Source organism: Diadema antillarum, unplaced genomic scaffold (assembly GCF_040938485.1).
Source record: "Diadema antillarum isolate AM-2024a unplaced genomic scaffold, OU_Dant_1.0 seq00000105_RagTag, whole genome shotgun sequence".
Lineage (NCBI taxonomy): Eukaryota > Metazoa > Echinodermata > Echinoidea > Diadematoida > Diadematidae > Diadema > Diadema antillarum.
Window position 1 is genome coordinate 1,352,734 of NW_027271191.1, and position 18,350 is coordinate 1,371,083.

At 37.4% G+C, this 18,350-nt stretch overlaps 1 protein-coding gene across 1 annotated transcript in view; it reads right to left on the reverse strand.

Annotated features, from left to right (window-relative positions):
• Positions 1-18,350, reverse strand: part of LOC139726945 (importin-4-like) — a 103,744-nt gene that overhangs the window by 41,766 nt on the left and 43,628 nt on the right. The window contains exons 5-8 of the mRNA XM_071637933.1: positions 18,046-18,178; positions 16,603-16,739; positions 10,508-10,550; positions 10,008-10,175 (exon numbers count right to left, since the gene is read on the reverse strand). Of these exons, the coding sequence (XP_071494034.1) occupies positions 10,008-10,175; positions 10,508-10,550; positions 16,603-16,739; positions 18,046-18,178 (481 nt within the window). The remainder of the gene's footprint in view (positions 1-10,007; positions 10,176-10,507; positions 10,551-16,602; positions 16,740-18,045; positions 18,179-18,350) is intronic.

Consider the following 18,350-nt stretch of genomic DNA (forward strand, 5'->3'; position numbering starts at 1 on the left):
AAATAAATTCAGTCTAACTAGGACAATTTTGGCACATTCATCTAAGGCGCTTACCACAGTATCATAATTATGTTTTTATGGCGGCCATCTTGAATTTCAACATGGTGGTCTATCTAATGATCCACAATTAGGAAACAGCTGTGCTGGACCATTGGACACCACAAGCATGTGTATTCTTAAAAATTTGATGCTTCTACAATAATTGCAAACTGAGATATGGGTAAAAATGCTATGGCGGCCATTTTGAATTTAAAGATGGCGGCCTAGAAACTCTACAAAGCAATCCACAATATCAGAAAATGATATATCAGAATGTTTGACATTATAACGATGTATTTTGCACCAAGTTTGAGGTTTCTACAATGCTCACTTTATGAGATATGGGTAAAAATACAGCTTGCTATGGCAGCCATTTTGAAATTCAATATGGCAGCCTACAAATTGTATCAAAACAATCCACAATATCAGAGAGAGATTTATCAGAGTGTCTGACATCACACCCATGCATTTTGCACCAAATTTTAAGCTTCTACAATGCTCACTATATGAAATATGGGTCAAAATACAGTCTGCAAGGGCGGCCATTTTGAAATTCAAAATGGCGGCTGAAGACGTGGTCAGAAAAAATGGAACCAAAGTTTTTTGGATTCAGCACCCCCAAATTGACAAAGTTAGCGAAAAAAATCAATTTTGGCACGAAAATCTCACGGGAGTACATAGTAGCCTCTACTAATATCTCTCTGGCACCTAATCATTGATTCATAGCAACCAACAAGAAAAACTGGAAAGCAGGGGTGGATCCTCAGACATGTAACATAAATTGTTCATATGCACCCTGCTACTGAAGGATGTAATACAATTCTCAGTGATGTCACCAACTACACTGTCTGGCAAGCTGTTCTAGACATGTACTGCTGTGTGGATGAAAGTTTATCCAGTGGAAATGGTTCTGGAGATGGTAATGTACTGCAAGAGTATGGCAAGGCATCAACAGGCTGGAATGGGTGGTTCTCCTGACAAGTGGCTGAGGAAGCATAGCACAAAAGTCTGTTGGGCAAGTGCTGGTGTGCATTTTGTAGAGGAATGTAGCTACTGCCAAATATTGCCTTTGTTGGAGAGAGGAGATTAGTTCCAATGTAGTTTTATCCCTCCACACCAACAATCAAAGCAATTTCTTTAGAATCAAGTCTAGCAGTCAAAGTGTTGTTGGGCTGGCACTCATTCATAGGAGTTAAGCTTACTCCAACACACTTTGAGCTTGGGTCTTGTAGACAATTGCTCTACCTCTCCTATCCAGCCTGTTAGCCATTCTCCTTATGGGCCCCCGGTTTTGTCCAGCTCTTGATGCAATGTTGGAGATACAATGTATATGCTTTGTCCACATTAGTTTGCTAGTGTCGGTTGCCACTTCCAGAGTCTCCAGCTCTTCTTTCTCTGCCAAAGTTGTGCTACCAAACTGTAGATCAAGCCTGGCTGGATTCCTTTTCCTGGATAATGTCAGGAGGTACTTTGCTGACAATGCAGGGCAGTGAGATGGTGCAGTACGTACTTAGTTGATTTAGACTAGGAATCTCTTTTTTGAATAGGGATGACACTTGCTGTTTTCCATTGTCTTGGACAGATTCCCTAGTAGAAGCATAGCTGAAACAGCAAAGGGAGTGGCCTTACAGTTCTGTGCTGGATTCTTTCAGAATTCTGGATGAAATGTTCTCGAGAATGGCAGCTTTATCAGGCTGAATGTTCCACAAAAGCCTCTTCACATCTGTGGCTTTAAAGGTTAATTTTTTCATTGAGCTGGTTGACGAAGGCAGACACTCTGGGGTAAACTCCCGTTTACTGTCAAGCTGACAGTTAGTGGCAAAAGTCTTGATAAACTTCTGTGCCTTTTCTGTCACTGTACCTGTGGTGATCTTTCAACACTGGGATCTCTGCTCTGGTTGGCTTAAAGACAAGATGTTGACAGTATTCCACTACTTCAACTGCTATGGCCACCATCTGACAGTGCCTTCTTCAGTTTGTCATTATACCCTCTCTTGCTCTGTTTTCAGCAAAGTTATAGTCTCTCCTGGTTTCTGTGAACTTGACAATGTTATCTTTGGTCTTTCCAGTTTCCTGAACAAGCGGCACTTCTTTGCTGCTCATCTGCAGTTGTCATTAAACCACAAGATGTCAGCAGTCTTCCTAGACACATATTTCCCTGGTAACAAGTAGATTTCTATCACATCACAGATGATGTAATAACATCATTGCAAGCTTTTGAATCTTCTGTGTGAAGAGCTAGAGACTAGTTAGTTCTAATCATACTGCAAAACTGCACTGGAAAGGTTTGTCCCTATGCAGAGGGAAATTAAAGCCAAAACATAGTTCTGGTACGCCTGCAAAAGTTGTCAAATTTCGCTCTCAAATGTGAACGTATGCCAAGGAAATGTGCGGAATAACGCTGTAATAACTAGATATTCGATGGGTAACGACGAAAATGCGAAATATTAACCAAAAAGGTTTAGTCTCAGAACTTACTCGAACGGGGTCAGGCTAAACTCGGACTCGGGGATAACTCGGCCTCGCTTAGACGGCGGGCTGATGGTGTATTGGTTGTCCCTCTGGATTGTACAGTGTTGTAGTATTGTACTATGGGAGCGGCCTGTATAAACTAGCACTTCGCGTTCTGGCTACTCGCAGTAATGGTCCAAGTTGTTAAAACGCGCGCATCAAAAAACCTCTTTGGCGCGCATGCAAAATTAGTGTATGCCTATCAAGCACCTCTAAAAACAATCAAAGACGCTTGATAAACTACAGCAAAAACTTCAAGGACAGCGCGTCTCAGCAACTGAGGTGATGTGCGTATAGGCTTGAGGACCGCGCGCTGTCCATTTGTTTTGTAAAGGATTAGCACGCACTTTCCTGTCTGTTCAGTTAGGCCTCGTTTGGTATTACAGTAGAATATGGCGATCAGGAACTGCGTGTAAATTGTCTGAAATAGGGACAAGTTTTCCCTGAGACCGAGTTAGTCTGGATCCTTCTGGAATAAAAGTCGGTTTTCCGACTTTTATTATTTTTCTCAAGATACTCTAAAACGACTCATCAGCCCGGCAAATCGCGTCAGCCAGGTAAGTTTCTGTGTAGACTCTTTCCATATATTGCAAGCAAATATGAAATGGTGCCAGACGGGTTCTCAAACCCTTACCAAAACCATGTTTTCACTTTAAGCTTAAAAAAAACCAGGATTATGATCCAATGTTCTCAGCCTCGGAAATGTCTTACACCTAACATTAAGGTCAGTAGTCAAGTATCTGGTCTTCTCTAGTTGGTTCTTTGACAAGCTGAGTCAAGCTAAGTGTGTTGCACATCTCAAGTACACAGCACATCAGTTGTATGACTAAAAACCCATTCCTTTAGGTGGACGTCTCCAAAAAGGATAACTGACTGTGTGCTGAATATAGAGAGTTTTGATAGTGTGGTGGTATCTAGGTAGCTGATAAAATTGCAGTTGGCACCAGGTGGTCTGCACACTGCAGCTATCAGTACTGTCTGTGACCTGAAAGTTAGACAGAATCACATCAACTTAAAGTCTGCTGGGTCAATGTTGCAATCACGGAATATGGCAAATCCTTCTAGGCAGTAGACTGCAATATGTCCTCTGCTTTTGTCTCCTTAGTTCTTAAAAGTTCTGTCACTGCGACAGTCGAGGGAGTATCCTGAGATGTTAACACAGTTAACTCCAACTTTCACAAATGCATCTCAAGAAGTTTCCACATGACAATAGTGTAAGGCTGAAGTTCATGGCACAAGTTGGAAAACTCATCAATGCTGTCAAAACTCTGATGTTCACTTCATGTACGTGTATACTACATACGTAACAGACTGGGCATCCACATGGTCATGACACCACATGGTCATGGATTGGGTGCTTAAGAATTTACATTCCACTTCACATTGTTCCTTGTTGTCAGTTTTAGCCTTGAACTTTCATTGCCCTATTTATTTGATTTCACGCTACTTGTTACAGTCAAACTTAACATGGAATGAAGCTCTTTGTAATTCAGCAACAAGAAGTGAGAGGCCTCCTACAGAAAAGCTCTTCTCCATATTCAAACTTACCTGAGAAAAATATGTCACAACTAGAAATGTCACTATGGCGACTGGTATGCCTCTGCTATAATGCATGATTCTCCTAATAGGTCTGTAGTACGTCTTGACAATGTACAATGACAGTTTAACATAATTAGCAAAATATCATAATCACATGTTTGTCACAAATAAGTTGAATGCTCACTTTCCTTGAACTAGGTTTAATGGGATGAATGGCTATATTTTCTAAGAGAGCATGTTTTGGGGATTTGAGGATCTTTGCTTGTCACTTTTGACTCTTTTATAAGTTTTATCAGCATTAAATAGTGAATTGTTAGGATTTTAACCTGACCTTTGACCCATGACCTTTGACCCTATGACCTTAATATCCTAAGAGAATCACTGTCAGGCAGACAATGCATTAATATGTGCTAAGTTTCATGATGATACCTAGAGCCACTTCCTAGATATGGAAGAATTGAAATTTACCACTTTCATGTGAACTTTGACATTTTGACCTTTGACCTTTTTGGTGAAAGACTTCCCAGAGAATCTCTATTGTGTAATACATGTATACACCAAGTTACAAGAAAAATCCTGCAGGCATTGCATAGATATGAGGGGAAAGGTGAAATTTTGAGGAGTTAACCTTGACCTTTCACCCATGACCTTTGACCCCAAGACCCCAAAATTCTCTAGTTAATCACTGCCAGTCACTACATGCATATGTACTAAGTTCCATGAAGATACCTTGCACCACTTCTGAGATATGGGGAAAAAATGAAATTTTAACATTTTCACTTTACCTTTGACCTTTGACTTCATGACCTATTACTCTACCTAGAGAATATTCCTTTGGTAGTACATATACACTAAGTTTCAAGAAAATACCTTCAGGCATTGCATAGATATGGGGGAAATAGTGACATTTTGAGCATTTGCCCTAGACCTTTGACCTTTGACCCTGAGCATGTGCACCCAAAAGATGATAGGCATAACTTGGCCCACTCGTTCACACACATGCCAAGTTTCATTATGATACCTCAAACGGTTTTTTAGTTACGCTGTCCAAAAAAATCGATTATGGACGGACAGACGGACGGATGGACAGACGGAAGGACAGACGGACAGACAAGACGGAAGGACAGACAGACAGACAACACGAAAACATAATGCCTCAGGCGACACTTCATGGCGGAGGCATAAAATCTATGAAATGAAAGTTTCTTCAAAAGAAAGAAAAAAAAACACAAAACCCTTAGAAATGTCGCTTTGGTGACTGGTATGTTTCCGCCACATCACATTTTTTCCCATAGGTCTGTCATTCATCTTGACAGCGTGAGAGTTTCACATAATTGGTACATATCTGAAGTGACATTATCTGAAAGTTAGATGGAACAATCCCAAATGTTTTTAGTGTTTATATGAAGCAGATTTCATCAGATAGCTAAATTGTTTCAGATCAAGCAAGTATTTGGGCATTTTCAATTGACCTTTGACCCTTGCTCTTTGACCCCATGGCTCACATCTTTCTTCAAATAATCACTAACTGGTTATGTCCAATTTTCATAATAATGCTTTGAGTTATTTTCAAAGTATGGGGGGATGACATTTTAACACTAACATGTGCAGTAATACATCAGTTTAATTACATGCACTTAGTGATTTTCAAGGTAATGGAGAAAATAGAGTAGTTTCACCATTAAATAGCATATCCCTGAGTTTTCATATGGCCTTTAATCCCTGACCTTCCCCCATGACCCAAAACATTTTAAGGCAGTTCATGCATACATTGTATATCAAGTTTTGTGAAGATAACTTGGGAAATCTCCAAGATCTGAAGAAAAAAATAAGTCTTAGCATTTTTACTTGACCTTTGAACTTTGACCCCACGGCCCAAAACTTCTTGTAGAGAATCTTTACCTGGTAATACATGCTTTATATGCAAAGCTTGATGAAAATAACCTCAGGCATTGCAGTGATATTGGGAAAAATAGTAAAATTTTAAGAATTAGACCTTGATCTTTGACCTTGAGTGTGTGCACTCAAAACCTTCCCTAGAGAATCTTAACCTGGTAATACATGCATATGCTAAGGTTCTTGAAAAAAACTTCAGGCATAGCAGAGATGTGGGGAAAATCATGAAATTGTAGGAATATGACCTTGACCTGTGACCTTTAGCATGTACATTGTACACCAAAAAGTTGATAGGCACAACTTCATCCACTCATCATAGTCCAAGTTTCATTTGGATGCTTTAAATGGTCTGTATAAAGCTACATCGTCCACAAAATAGATTACAGATGGAAGGAAGGATAGACGGACAGATGGACAACCTGAAATCAAAATGCTACATTTAGTTCATTGTGCTTTCATTAGACAGGAATGTATGCAAATAATATGGCAAGATTATGCCATTACCTAACTATCTTCCTAAGGATTTGAACTTCAAAGATATCATTCAAGGTGTTTGCCAACAAAACAACTGAAACATCTCCAATTCTGAAAAAAACTAGAATTATCACTGAAGGTGATTAATACCCCCGCCCCTAGTGTTGCTTTATAGTATACACTTTTTTGCCATTGTCGAAAAATGTGTCTGGCATGAACACATGTGTCTTGCACATTATTTATACAATCATTATCATACAAACAAAAATGTGACCAACAGTTGCTTGAGTGCTATGGTAACAGTTGGGTTCCACAAGGTTTTGGTAAAAAGTGTGGTTACCATGGCAATGCATTGTCTGATACAAACACAAGGGGACATTTTGCATAACTACACTTAAAGAACCATCATACACACTCAATTTGACCTTCATAGCTTGAATGGTTTATTTTGATACAAAAAATAAGTGGTTACCATGGCAACACATTTTCCTTATACTAACACATTGGTGTCTTGCAAAACTACACTTCTAGATCATGATACATACTAAATTTGACTTCAATTGCTTGAATGATGGAAAAGTTATTCGATCTGCAAGGTTTTGGTAAAATTGTGGTTACCATGGCAATGGTTTGTGTGACAAACACAAAAAATTATGTGTTCCACATCTATACCTCTGGGCAGTAATGCCTACCAAATTTGGTTTCAATTGCTTGAAAACTAGAAATTCACTCCACAGGATTAAAAAAAAAAAATGCGGTTACCATGGCAACGCATTGTCTGATACAAATACAAAGGACATTTTGCAAAACTACACTTAAAGAGCATCATACACACCAAATTTCACCTTCATAGATTAAAATGGTTCAATTTGATACAAAAATGAGTGGTTACCATGGTAACAAATTTTTCTTATATTAACACATTGGTGTCTTGCATAACTACAACCTCCCGATCATCATACATACTAAATTTGACCTTAATTGCTTGAATGATGTGGAAGTTATTCAATCCACAAGGGTTTTGGTAAAATTATGGTTACCATGGCAATGCTTTGTCTGACAAACACAAAAATTATGTGTTCCACATCTATGCCTCAAGGCCATAATGCCTACCAAATTTGATTTTGATTGCTTCAAAAATTGTGGAAGTTGTTCACTCCACAGGATTTTGAAGAAAACATGCAGTTACCATGGCAACGCTTTGTCAAGTACAAACACAAAGAGTGTCTTGCATAACTACACCTATAGATCATCATAGATACCAATTTTGAAACTGATTGCTTAAATACTATGGAAGTAGTTCCCTCCACAAGGTTTTGGTAAAATTGTGGGTACCATGGCAACGCATTGTCCGACAAACACAAAAAACATGTCTTGCACATCTATACCTCAATATCATCATTTACCCCAAGTTTCATTGAAATTGCTTCAAAATTGTAGGAGTTTGCGACACAAGATTTTGCAACAGACCGACCGCACCCGCCCGACCCGCACGACCAACATCACGGTGATTCCTATATACCCCCCCTTCACACTAAGTGTGGTGGGGGTATAAAAAAATCATCACAGTTAACGATAAAAAGGTGCAGAGGTTTGTTGCTTTCTGGTTCAATGTGAATATAAAATGATGTTATAGAGGGTACAAAAGACTTTTGTGCAAATCACTGAGGTTCTGCATCATTGTAATTGTGAACAATATCATGGTTACGTTTGACTGTGCAAATGGAACTTCAGAATTCATGACTTTTCTGTTTTGTTTGTCCATTCCAATATTTTACTGTTTAATTGATTGAATTCTATTCAATTCAATTCAATTCAATTTATTTCTTATCTCTTAAAAATACACAAACATAGACATATACACGTGTATGTACAAACAGAATGAAACACAGAAATATTATATAAAAGTAAGTACACAAAACAATCTCAAAACACATATAGTACAAGGACTGTTACCATAAAGTAGGAAAAAAAATTGTAAAACAGTACAAAACTGCAGATGTGAGGGAATGACAAAGGCCCTTGGCTTATCAAAGGTCAAACCCTTGGTAGACTACATCTTACAAGTTTGCATTTAAAAAAGAAATACATGTAAATGAACAAGAACGGAGGCTAGGAGAAAGACAGGCAGGCAAAATGAAGATTAAAGACATTGTGGGAAGACAACACTGACATGGCAAGCACCAAGTAAGAAAGAATAAAAGTAGTACTGACAAAGATTTACTGGTAATAAACTCAGATAATGGGCCTCTGTATATAACATAAAAAAGAAAAAATCCAAAAAGTACTTCATTGTGGGAAATTACAAAGTATTTGTGAGAATACGTCTTTTTTTAAAATTTTCTTTTAAAGGCAGACAAAGAAGTTTTACTACAGATAACAGTGGCTCTCATAATAGGGCCTTAATAAAATAAACTATTTCTTGAAACCTCATATTTATAAAAGGGTACATATATCTGCTTTGAATTTCTGCTGGCATATACATTGACAGAAGAGTTATATTGCACATAATCCTGGATTTCAAACAGAAGAAGGTTAAGTAAAAGTAAGTACATAAATACAGAAATATAATATTCTCGTTTCAGAAACAATGGTCGAGTGTGAGCAAAATAGTTTGAGTTACCAATCATCCTTATTGCACGTTTTTGCAATATAGTTAATTTTTTAAGCAAGTACTGAGCACAGTGTCCCCACACAGTAATTCCACATGTAAGATGGGGCAAAGACGCATGATAAAGAGTGACCAATATACGAAGAGGGAGAATATCTTTTACCTTATACAACACACCAACAATTTTCGATAATTTGTTAATTAAGGTTGTTGATATGATCTCTCCATACAAGCTTACAGTCTATGATTACAACAAGAAATTTTGTACCATCACCTTTTCTTATGGACATATCATTCAAATACAAATTAATATTTTCATCAATAATTTTCTTTTTCTTTAAATCATATAACATGATTTCTTAGCATTTATTTGTAATTTGTTAAGTTTAACAATACAAAAATACTTTTTGTCAAGTTAACGAAAGGAGTACAATTTTAGTCCTAATGCTATTCAGTAAAAGTGTAAACATGACAACAGTACTGTAATAGGATCTTGTGGATTAATATTCACATAAATTGATGTCACTTAATGTAATATCATTAGAAAAAAATTCATACATATAACTGTAAAGATTTCTGAGCACATTTGCAATTTGCAGATGTGTGACAAGATTTTAAACATAAGCATGAATAAAGTGTGAATTTACCATTGGCACTACAGTAGGGGTTGCTTCTTATTTGATTCATTTGGCATAAATAATCAAAGACAGAATCACTTCTTTCGACAAATCTCAACAATATCATTAGGTTATCCCTGACAGTCTACAGAGAAATCCCTCTTGTATTCAGTGAAGGTCCCCATGTACTATATAAAGAACAATTATAAAGCATAAGAATCATATATAAAATTGTAGATGAATTGAAAACATCCTTGCTCACAAGAAAGAATAGAAAAATTATGCACAGTTTGAATGGAAATAAATCATGTACCACTCACTTGACAGCAGAACTCCAGGACGCTTTTGAGATGAGGAACAATGATGGACACTTCGCTCTCTACCAGCTCATCAAAGACTTCCATTGCCTCACATCCTTGGTCTTCATCACGGACCAAAAGCTGCCCAATCACAACCAGGACCCTTGGGATCAGGGGTCTGAATAAGGGCTTTAGTGTAAGACAAAATCAGTTGTGACAGTGAGGAAGGAAGAATGCTACTCAAACTCAATGTGTCTCACTGCGATAAAAGTCTAGCATTCACAATGTTAAACACTACATAGAGAGTAGAATGTCTTAAGCACTTGTCATTATTATTATAAAATTCATATTGCTGTAGCAGATGCAATATTCTGCATTCATTATTTTACACTGTTGTAAAGTACAAAAATCGTCTGTCCCATAATGCCAACTGATATAAGCCCTCACGCTAGCTCTTTACCGTCAGTGCTAAAATTGCGCCCAAAACAACAATCTACTGATCATATGGAAGACAAACTCACAATTTCATCTGTGCCAGTGTAATGAACCAGGGCAGTCATTGTTCTGTAAGAGACAGATAACAATCAAGAGACACTTGAATATAATACTCACCTCAATTTTAAGTTGATATACATTACTTTTCGATAGACTTTGAAAACAACATTGTATGACCAAAAAGAAAGAAAAAAATAGTATGCACACATGGAAATTCTGGTAATAAACCTTGCTAGTTAGAATCAAGTCTGATTTTGATAAAATTTCTACTCCTTTGTTGCTTGCTTTTGCTCTGTTTATCAAAGTCAATTTGTTAGAATTGCGTATAGAATCATCATCCAGTTTGATATAATCAGACTGGTAAAGTCCCGAGGTTTCAAATCTGATCAGAATGAAATATGAAGAGAAAATGATCACAGCATTAATTGCATCTGTGGGGCCATCCCTAGAACTGCCATGAAAAGCATTTTCTGATTTTATATTGCAATACATACATCAAATTCATAACTACACACAATACCATAGGAGTGTCATACTAGACCCAGACAAAATGTTATCTACCTACACCATCACTACGTTGGATCTTTGGGGCATAACTTCATGGCACCATTTCTGGGCCAAATTGTGAAGCACAGGTATTATACAAATGATGCACAGGATAGAGTGCGTTAGTAATCCTGTGCATCATTTGTTTTATAAAATGGGTCGAAAATTAACAGCACTTTTCACGTACCTTTGTGGGTCAATACCAGTCAGCTACATGTAGCACTCGCTCAAGATGTCCGAAGATGTTCGTCCCAAACATTTACGCACGTCGCACTCGCACATCTCGCACATATAAGTACTGTACGTACAAGAGTACTAGTATACGTACGCCACATGTTATGCACAAGAAAGGCCGGCCGGCAGCCCGAACTAGAAGTTGTTTACAGGATTGACAGCGCGTATAGTAGCGCGCGACGCACTTGTAACAACTGAGTGCGCACTGCTAGTGTAAACATTGTGACGTCAGGCCGTGCATGTTAGTGAGAAATTTATACACGCACACGTGACTCATTTCAGCGCTTCCAATTGGCTACATTCTTGAACCCATTTTACAAAACTCTTTATTGGATATCTCATTACTTCGGGATAATCCTGTTTCAAGATTAATTTGACAGGTCAGTTTCTTGGAATGAAAATGTCAATCTTACCATGGCCCTCGCATCAGTGTGTTACTCTTTCAGAGGAATAATTGGCCTTTCATGAAAAATGAGTGGCATTTATGTACTATATCTAAGAATTGGTGTTTACCACATTCCCTGACATCTATTAGAATGGTGTTGTATAAAACATAGCACCTCCTATTAAATCTAGTGTGAAATCTTGTCCTGACCATTGCACTCATAACCATTCCTTATTCGTATAAAGGGAAGTATGTGACAATGCAAATTAAAGGAGACAAATGTATAAGAAGTTTACACACAAACAACAATTGCAACTCCCTTGAACTCTTGGCTCTGGTGAGCAAAAGACTAAATCAAATGGTATATTTTGGTCAGGTTTGTAAGCATCCTCAATGTTATTTCTTTCTCTTTCATAGATATGCTGAAAACTGCAGAGAGTGCTTGAAATTACAGGATATATTTCTTCAATTCATTTTACAGTAAAATGTACGATCTTTCAAATCATCAAACAATTTGACATTGCCAACAGAGAAATTATCCTCCAAAAAGATACAAAGACGAAGGGAAAAAAAATTCAAATGGTTCACTTATTTCCTTTGTGCCAACTCAATGTACATACAGTGTATAGTACTAGCAGCCCAGAAAGAAGGCAGGTCATAGCAAAGAGTGGCAGAAATGAATGTCAAACCCCCAAATTCAGATTACAAAACTGTGATGGAGATACTAGAGTGATGCAACAAGACTGTCAAAATGAACATTAGAGGTAGCAGTCTTACAAACGTGCAGTCTTATAATCTAAGTGTCATTGGTTGGATGCCGCACAATGAATGAACAATACAGCTTATCAGAACTTTTGGCTCAGGTGAGCTAAGAGACGTACACCACGCAGCAAAGGACATCACCAGACTGACTGACAGTAAATGACATTATTGACTGACACTAACATGGTCTAAGTTTGTCTTTGTAATATTTTGCATAATTTTGCAAATAGCAATAATAACCTAACATCAATGACAACAATAACAGCAGTGAGAGCAACAACATTAGAAAACCACAGCGAAAACTAATGGTACTTTGACTATTGTACACATTCAACTTGGATGCCTCCGCTTCTCACACACAATCACTATCTGCCATACGCATAAGAATATGGCCCTTCATTATTTTGTAGTACATGTACATGTACATTTCGATGAAGTAAACTGCTATTTTGGGAATTCCAATTTCTATCCATTACAACAAATTTATAACATTTCTTGCCACAGACTTAAAAAGAACATAATTTAAGGCCACAAAATGAGATTTTATCTCAATTTGTTGATCTTGACCTGTAATCCTTTTCACGCCTCTTATTTCAGGCATTCCATTCATTGATTTGTTGCTATCCTTCATCCCAGAGAAATACTACCTATTAAAGGACAGTGACATTTTTACCCAAGGTACACTGTACAGTGAGTGACCTTTGTCCTTGAACTTGGCATTATCACCACAACCATGTTTATGCACATGATTATCAATGTATTTCCACCCTGTCCAACAAGTTAACATCATCTATGGGCATATCCAGCTGAACAAGTAATGATATGAAATGACTTTTACTTGGACATACACAGTGACACAGGGACCCTTGACATTGGACCTTTTATCATCATAATTTCATGGAATAATGGTTTGTTTGCACCCTTCCTACCAAATCTCTTTAACAGTGGCATTCCTACATGTCATTGCTCCTGATGTCATAGCTCAGTGACTTTGACCTCGAGGGATTTTGCCCAAATCTAGTCAGTGCATCTACATTTTATGTATTATACATGGACCAGGTACCAAGAAAATGAATTGTATCTCTGAAATCATGATAACAGATCATGATGGGATGGATGAACGGACATTATTCCACAACATAGTGCCTCCAGCAACCCTTTGGGGTAGACGCACAAAGACACAGAATAGAAGAGGCATACAGACAACAGAATAGAAAAACACTCCATGATAAAATCATTCAAGTCATTTGGTAGAATCAAAATTCAGCGCGCATATGTGGAGGAGACTGGACATAGCTAAGCAAGGCTAACACTGTGTTGATTTGAGATCCTTTTACACCTGGTCCCTGCTTTGAGTATGGTTATTTCTTGGAAGCAACAGTGTGTGATGCAATGCAATTGCTAACACTGAAGAGGACAGTAATATGGAAGTGGCTATGAAATTTTATTTAGCGCTTTTTTTTTTGGGTCATGTGTGAATGTACCACAAAATAACAGCAGCTAATGATTTACAAATATGTGCTCACATCAAGAATTTACATAATGTAGCTCTAAGACATGGCAGCATTGCCAAATTTACAATTTAATGATCATGTTGAAACGAAACACCACAGAAAAATATGAGATGAGTAAAAACAAACAAAAGTTTCAAATGAGGCAAATATAAGAAAAATGTGGAATTTTGTTTTTACCAATTTGAATTGAATTGAATTGAAAAGACCTGTGTTTTATTCATCAATATCCATTGCAGCCCGGAGGCTGAATTACAGACATTGTTAACAAAGGGCCATGAATACATTGAAAATACACACAAGATACAGCGTAGCAATGAAAAAAAAAAATGCATCTACAGAACAACAAACAAGGCAAGTGCCATAATGTGTCTCGCCCATTCGCGTACAAGAAATTGTACGCGAATGGGATATAACAGATAAAGAGATATAAAAGGGTAAAAATTTATGGCAAAAAAGAAACGTGCCATAAAAACTTAACATTGGGCCCTTAAAGTTAGTTGACCCCTGTCTGTGACCTTTGACCTTGTGGTGACCATCCACTCCCCAAGGGACATTTACCATCCAAGTTTGGTCACAAAAGGACCTATAAATCAAAAGTTACGACCCATAATAGAAACGCGCCATAAAAACTTAACATTGGGCTCTAAAAGTTCGTAGACCCCTGCCTGTGACCATTGACCTCGTGGTGACCATCCACTCCCCAAGGGACATCTACCATCCAAGTTTAGTCACAAATGGAGTTATGGATCAAAAGTTATGACACATAATAGAAATGCGCCATAAAAACTTAACATTGGGCTCTAAAAGTTCGTTGACCCCTGCTTGTGACCTTTGACCTTGTGGTGATCATCCACTCCCCAAGGGACATCTACCATCCAAGTTTAGTCACAAATGGAGTTATGGATCAAAAGTTATGACCCATAATAGAAATGCGCCATAAAAACTTAACATTGGGCTCTAAAAGTTCGTTGACCCCTGCCTGTGACCATTGACCTTGTGGTGATCATCCACTCCCCAAGGGACATCTACCATCCAAGTTTAGTCACAAATGGAGTTATGGATCAAAAGTTATGACCCATAATAGAAACGCGCCATAAAAACTTAACATTGGGCTCTAAAAGTTTGTTGACCCCTGCCTGTGAGCTTTGACCTTGAGGTGAAATTCATATATGGTATAATGTGACACTTTGTACGACCCCTCTTCCCTCGAGGTTTGATTGCAATTGAAGCCCAGAGTAAAGAGTTATTGAAGTTTTTGTAGCGTCACGGACAGACGACGGACGGACGACAGACGGGCAGACGCCGCAGGCGATCCCTTAGTCTCCCCACACCTCCGGTGGGCTCGACAAAAATCAATCTTATTCATCTTAACCACTGCACACTGAAATCAACCTATAATACAAAACAATAACAAACATTACAATTACAATATCTAATATCACTATTCTCAATAATTATTAAAAAATAAATTGTGAGTTTATGTTAATTGTGTATGCTGGTCATTTCTACTTATTAATACAGATGTTGTTATACAGCTCAAATCAACACATTTTACACAGCAAAAGTAATCAGTTTGATTCAAAAAATATTTTCTCACAATCTTTTCTTCCTAAACATGAACTCTCATATCAAAATACATTCAATCTACACACTGCACATTACATCAAATCTATGAATGAATAAATACTACTGTAAAGCGAGGAATTTTCGCGCGCCAAAATTCGCGAAATTGAAATGCACGCGAAAGCTTTTGTCTATACTACATGCATTGAATGCCAGTAGCAATTCATGAAAATTTCATTCCACGAACAAGGCTGTCGGCTCCAATTCGCGAAAATTTCATGCCGCGAATATATCATGTTTTACAGTATACCGGTATTCGAATTATTATAATACATGTATACAAAAATAGTGTTTGATATTTGCACATCTCTCTCCCCCCCCCCCCCTCTCTCTTCTAACTCTCATTCCACTAATACACACACTCTCTCGTATATCTAACCAGCAAATATACACTATTGAATCTAACCAACACTCTGTGTTATCATTATTGCACATTTTTGCACCAGAATTTGATCTCACATAATATTAAACAAAACAATGAGTTCCATATTCAATTTAGAGAAAGGAAACTTTTAACTCATAAACTCTTCAACTGGTTTGTAAGGAGGATGAATATATTACCTTTTTTTTCATTGATAAGTAAACAACTTCATAGTGTAAACACCACTTCCTCATCTGATTTATATTTGCCAAATAAAATCATTCCAATTCCACAACAATTTGATGTAAAGGATAACATTTCTTTGTCATAATGTAACTCTGAGTGATGATTTGTATGGAAGCAAATAAAGTAGTTGTGGGGCACTGACATATCTGCATTTTATGTGAGTGCATCCAATATTTCTCCTGTAGGGAAAACATGTGAAAGTGAACTTAGATATGGTGCGGAATCTCACTTTCACTGACTACATGTACATTAGTTTGGAATAAACTTTCCCTTTGGACGTCTAGGAAGCATGGCAAGACATGGTTATACAATAATATGTTTGGTGGTGTATTACTCATATCATCAGGACTGTGTAATCAATAATAAATAGCATAATTCAGCCTACTTCTGGTATTATTGCAAGATTATTGCAAGATTTTTATCTAATATTTCTAAAATACGAAGACTCACTTGATTGCGTAGAATGGGACATCCTTGCTCTGGGTGTCAAGTAACATGGTGCTGAACATATGGAAGAGACCCTTGTAGAAGGGGCGCAGGTGATTGGCAGAAGTGCTGACCACACAGCTCAACAGGAGGCTTGACAACTGGACAATCAATCAGGAATTGAAAAACAATGCTTGGAGGTTATAGCATTTGCACTAGACTTACTAAGATGCAATGATATCAAAGCTGATGACTTCAATTTGTTTTAAAAAAAAAGTGTGCCAAATCATTTCCTAGTCTGGTGATACCCTGAATATCTGTACCTGAGTCCCCAAAACTTTTTAATTTGTATTAATTTCTGTGTATCACATGACAAAATTACATTAATCATCAATAACATAGTAGATATTCCACAACTTTTTAAAACATACTTATTATATCAGTGTTTCAATCTCATATCATATTTCAAGTAATACAACAAAAGGAAATATCCTACAACCTGCACCATATGAAAAGAGAGGGGAAAAATACATGAGTGAAACCATGAGGGGCAAATTAAAGGGGATTGCAATAGTAACTTTGATGCAAAATACTCGTAGGCCAAGAATGTGCATAGAAGAATTAATCTAGGTATCAGTAGACATGCTGATGTGTGCTCAAATTTACATGCATAATTGAACACCACAAACATAAATGGCAAAAAAAAAATGTGACCCTGCATCACAAAACCAACAAAAATTTACCAGGAATGGATTTTTAGTTCAAGGAAGATTCTGAAAGAGCAGACTTGAAGCTTTAAAATGATGTATAACTCAATACAAATGGACTTTCCTATCGTATCCAAATAATGAAAAAAGTACACGCCCTAGAATAGTGCTTACTGATACAAGAGGCATTCGAGTTTAGGGTCTATTCACGTGCTTTGGCAGTCTCACCAAGCTGTGCTGTGTGTGTCAAACAAAACAAAAAATAGGATGTAAAACTCCAGGGCAACCTCAATGAAGGGATTATTTTTACACTCTTATAACACATTCTATTCATCACCACTATTAACTTTCAAAGCAGTAGCATTATCTTTTCAAAAGTTGAAAGTGAAAAGGGTTTCTAAAAAAAAAAAAATAATAACACTACGAAGAGCTTCTGAAACATACCCTATCACACTTCTACCAAAAAAAAAAAAGGTTCTAGAAAAACTGCAAAAACACAACTTCCCACTCATCTTATGATCCCAAAATTTACACATTATGTAAAAGAAGGATTGCTTTTTCAGAAAATAATTCAAAAATTAAAAGTGACTACATGTAGGTTCACCCATTTTGAGTCCTCATATAAAATCTTGGCATGTACCTTTTTGGTGATTTTGTGATGCACTATCACGAATAAACATATCAAAGACAAAATACAAAGAAATACATTTTTCTGTCAACATGTACTGAAATCCAATCATTCTAAATTTGCTCCACCTACCTCCCTCTGAGAGGGGTTGGGACTTGCTGCCCCATCCTGTATGTACTGCAGTATCTCTGGCCATTTGTGCTCAGCTAACTCATACCTAGCGATAGCAGCTGCAAGCTGGGACACACTATTTCGTACAACTCTCCTGTCAAATTGAATCACAAAAAACAAACAAAAGCAATGCAATTTTAGTTCAAGATCAGATTAGCTTCAAGGCCAAGGGCTGCTTCCCCTAATTCAGTTTATATTGCCTACATCAGTCTTGAGTTGAGATAACTGTCCTTCTGCTGCTGGATTATAACAGGTGATAGCCCCCC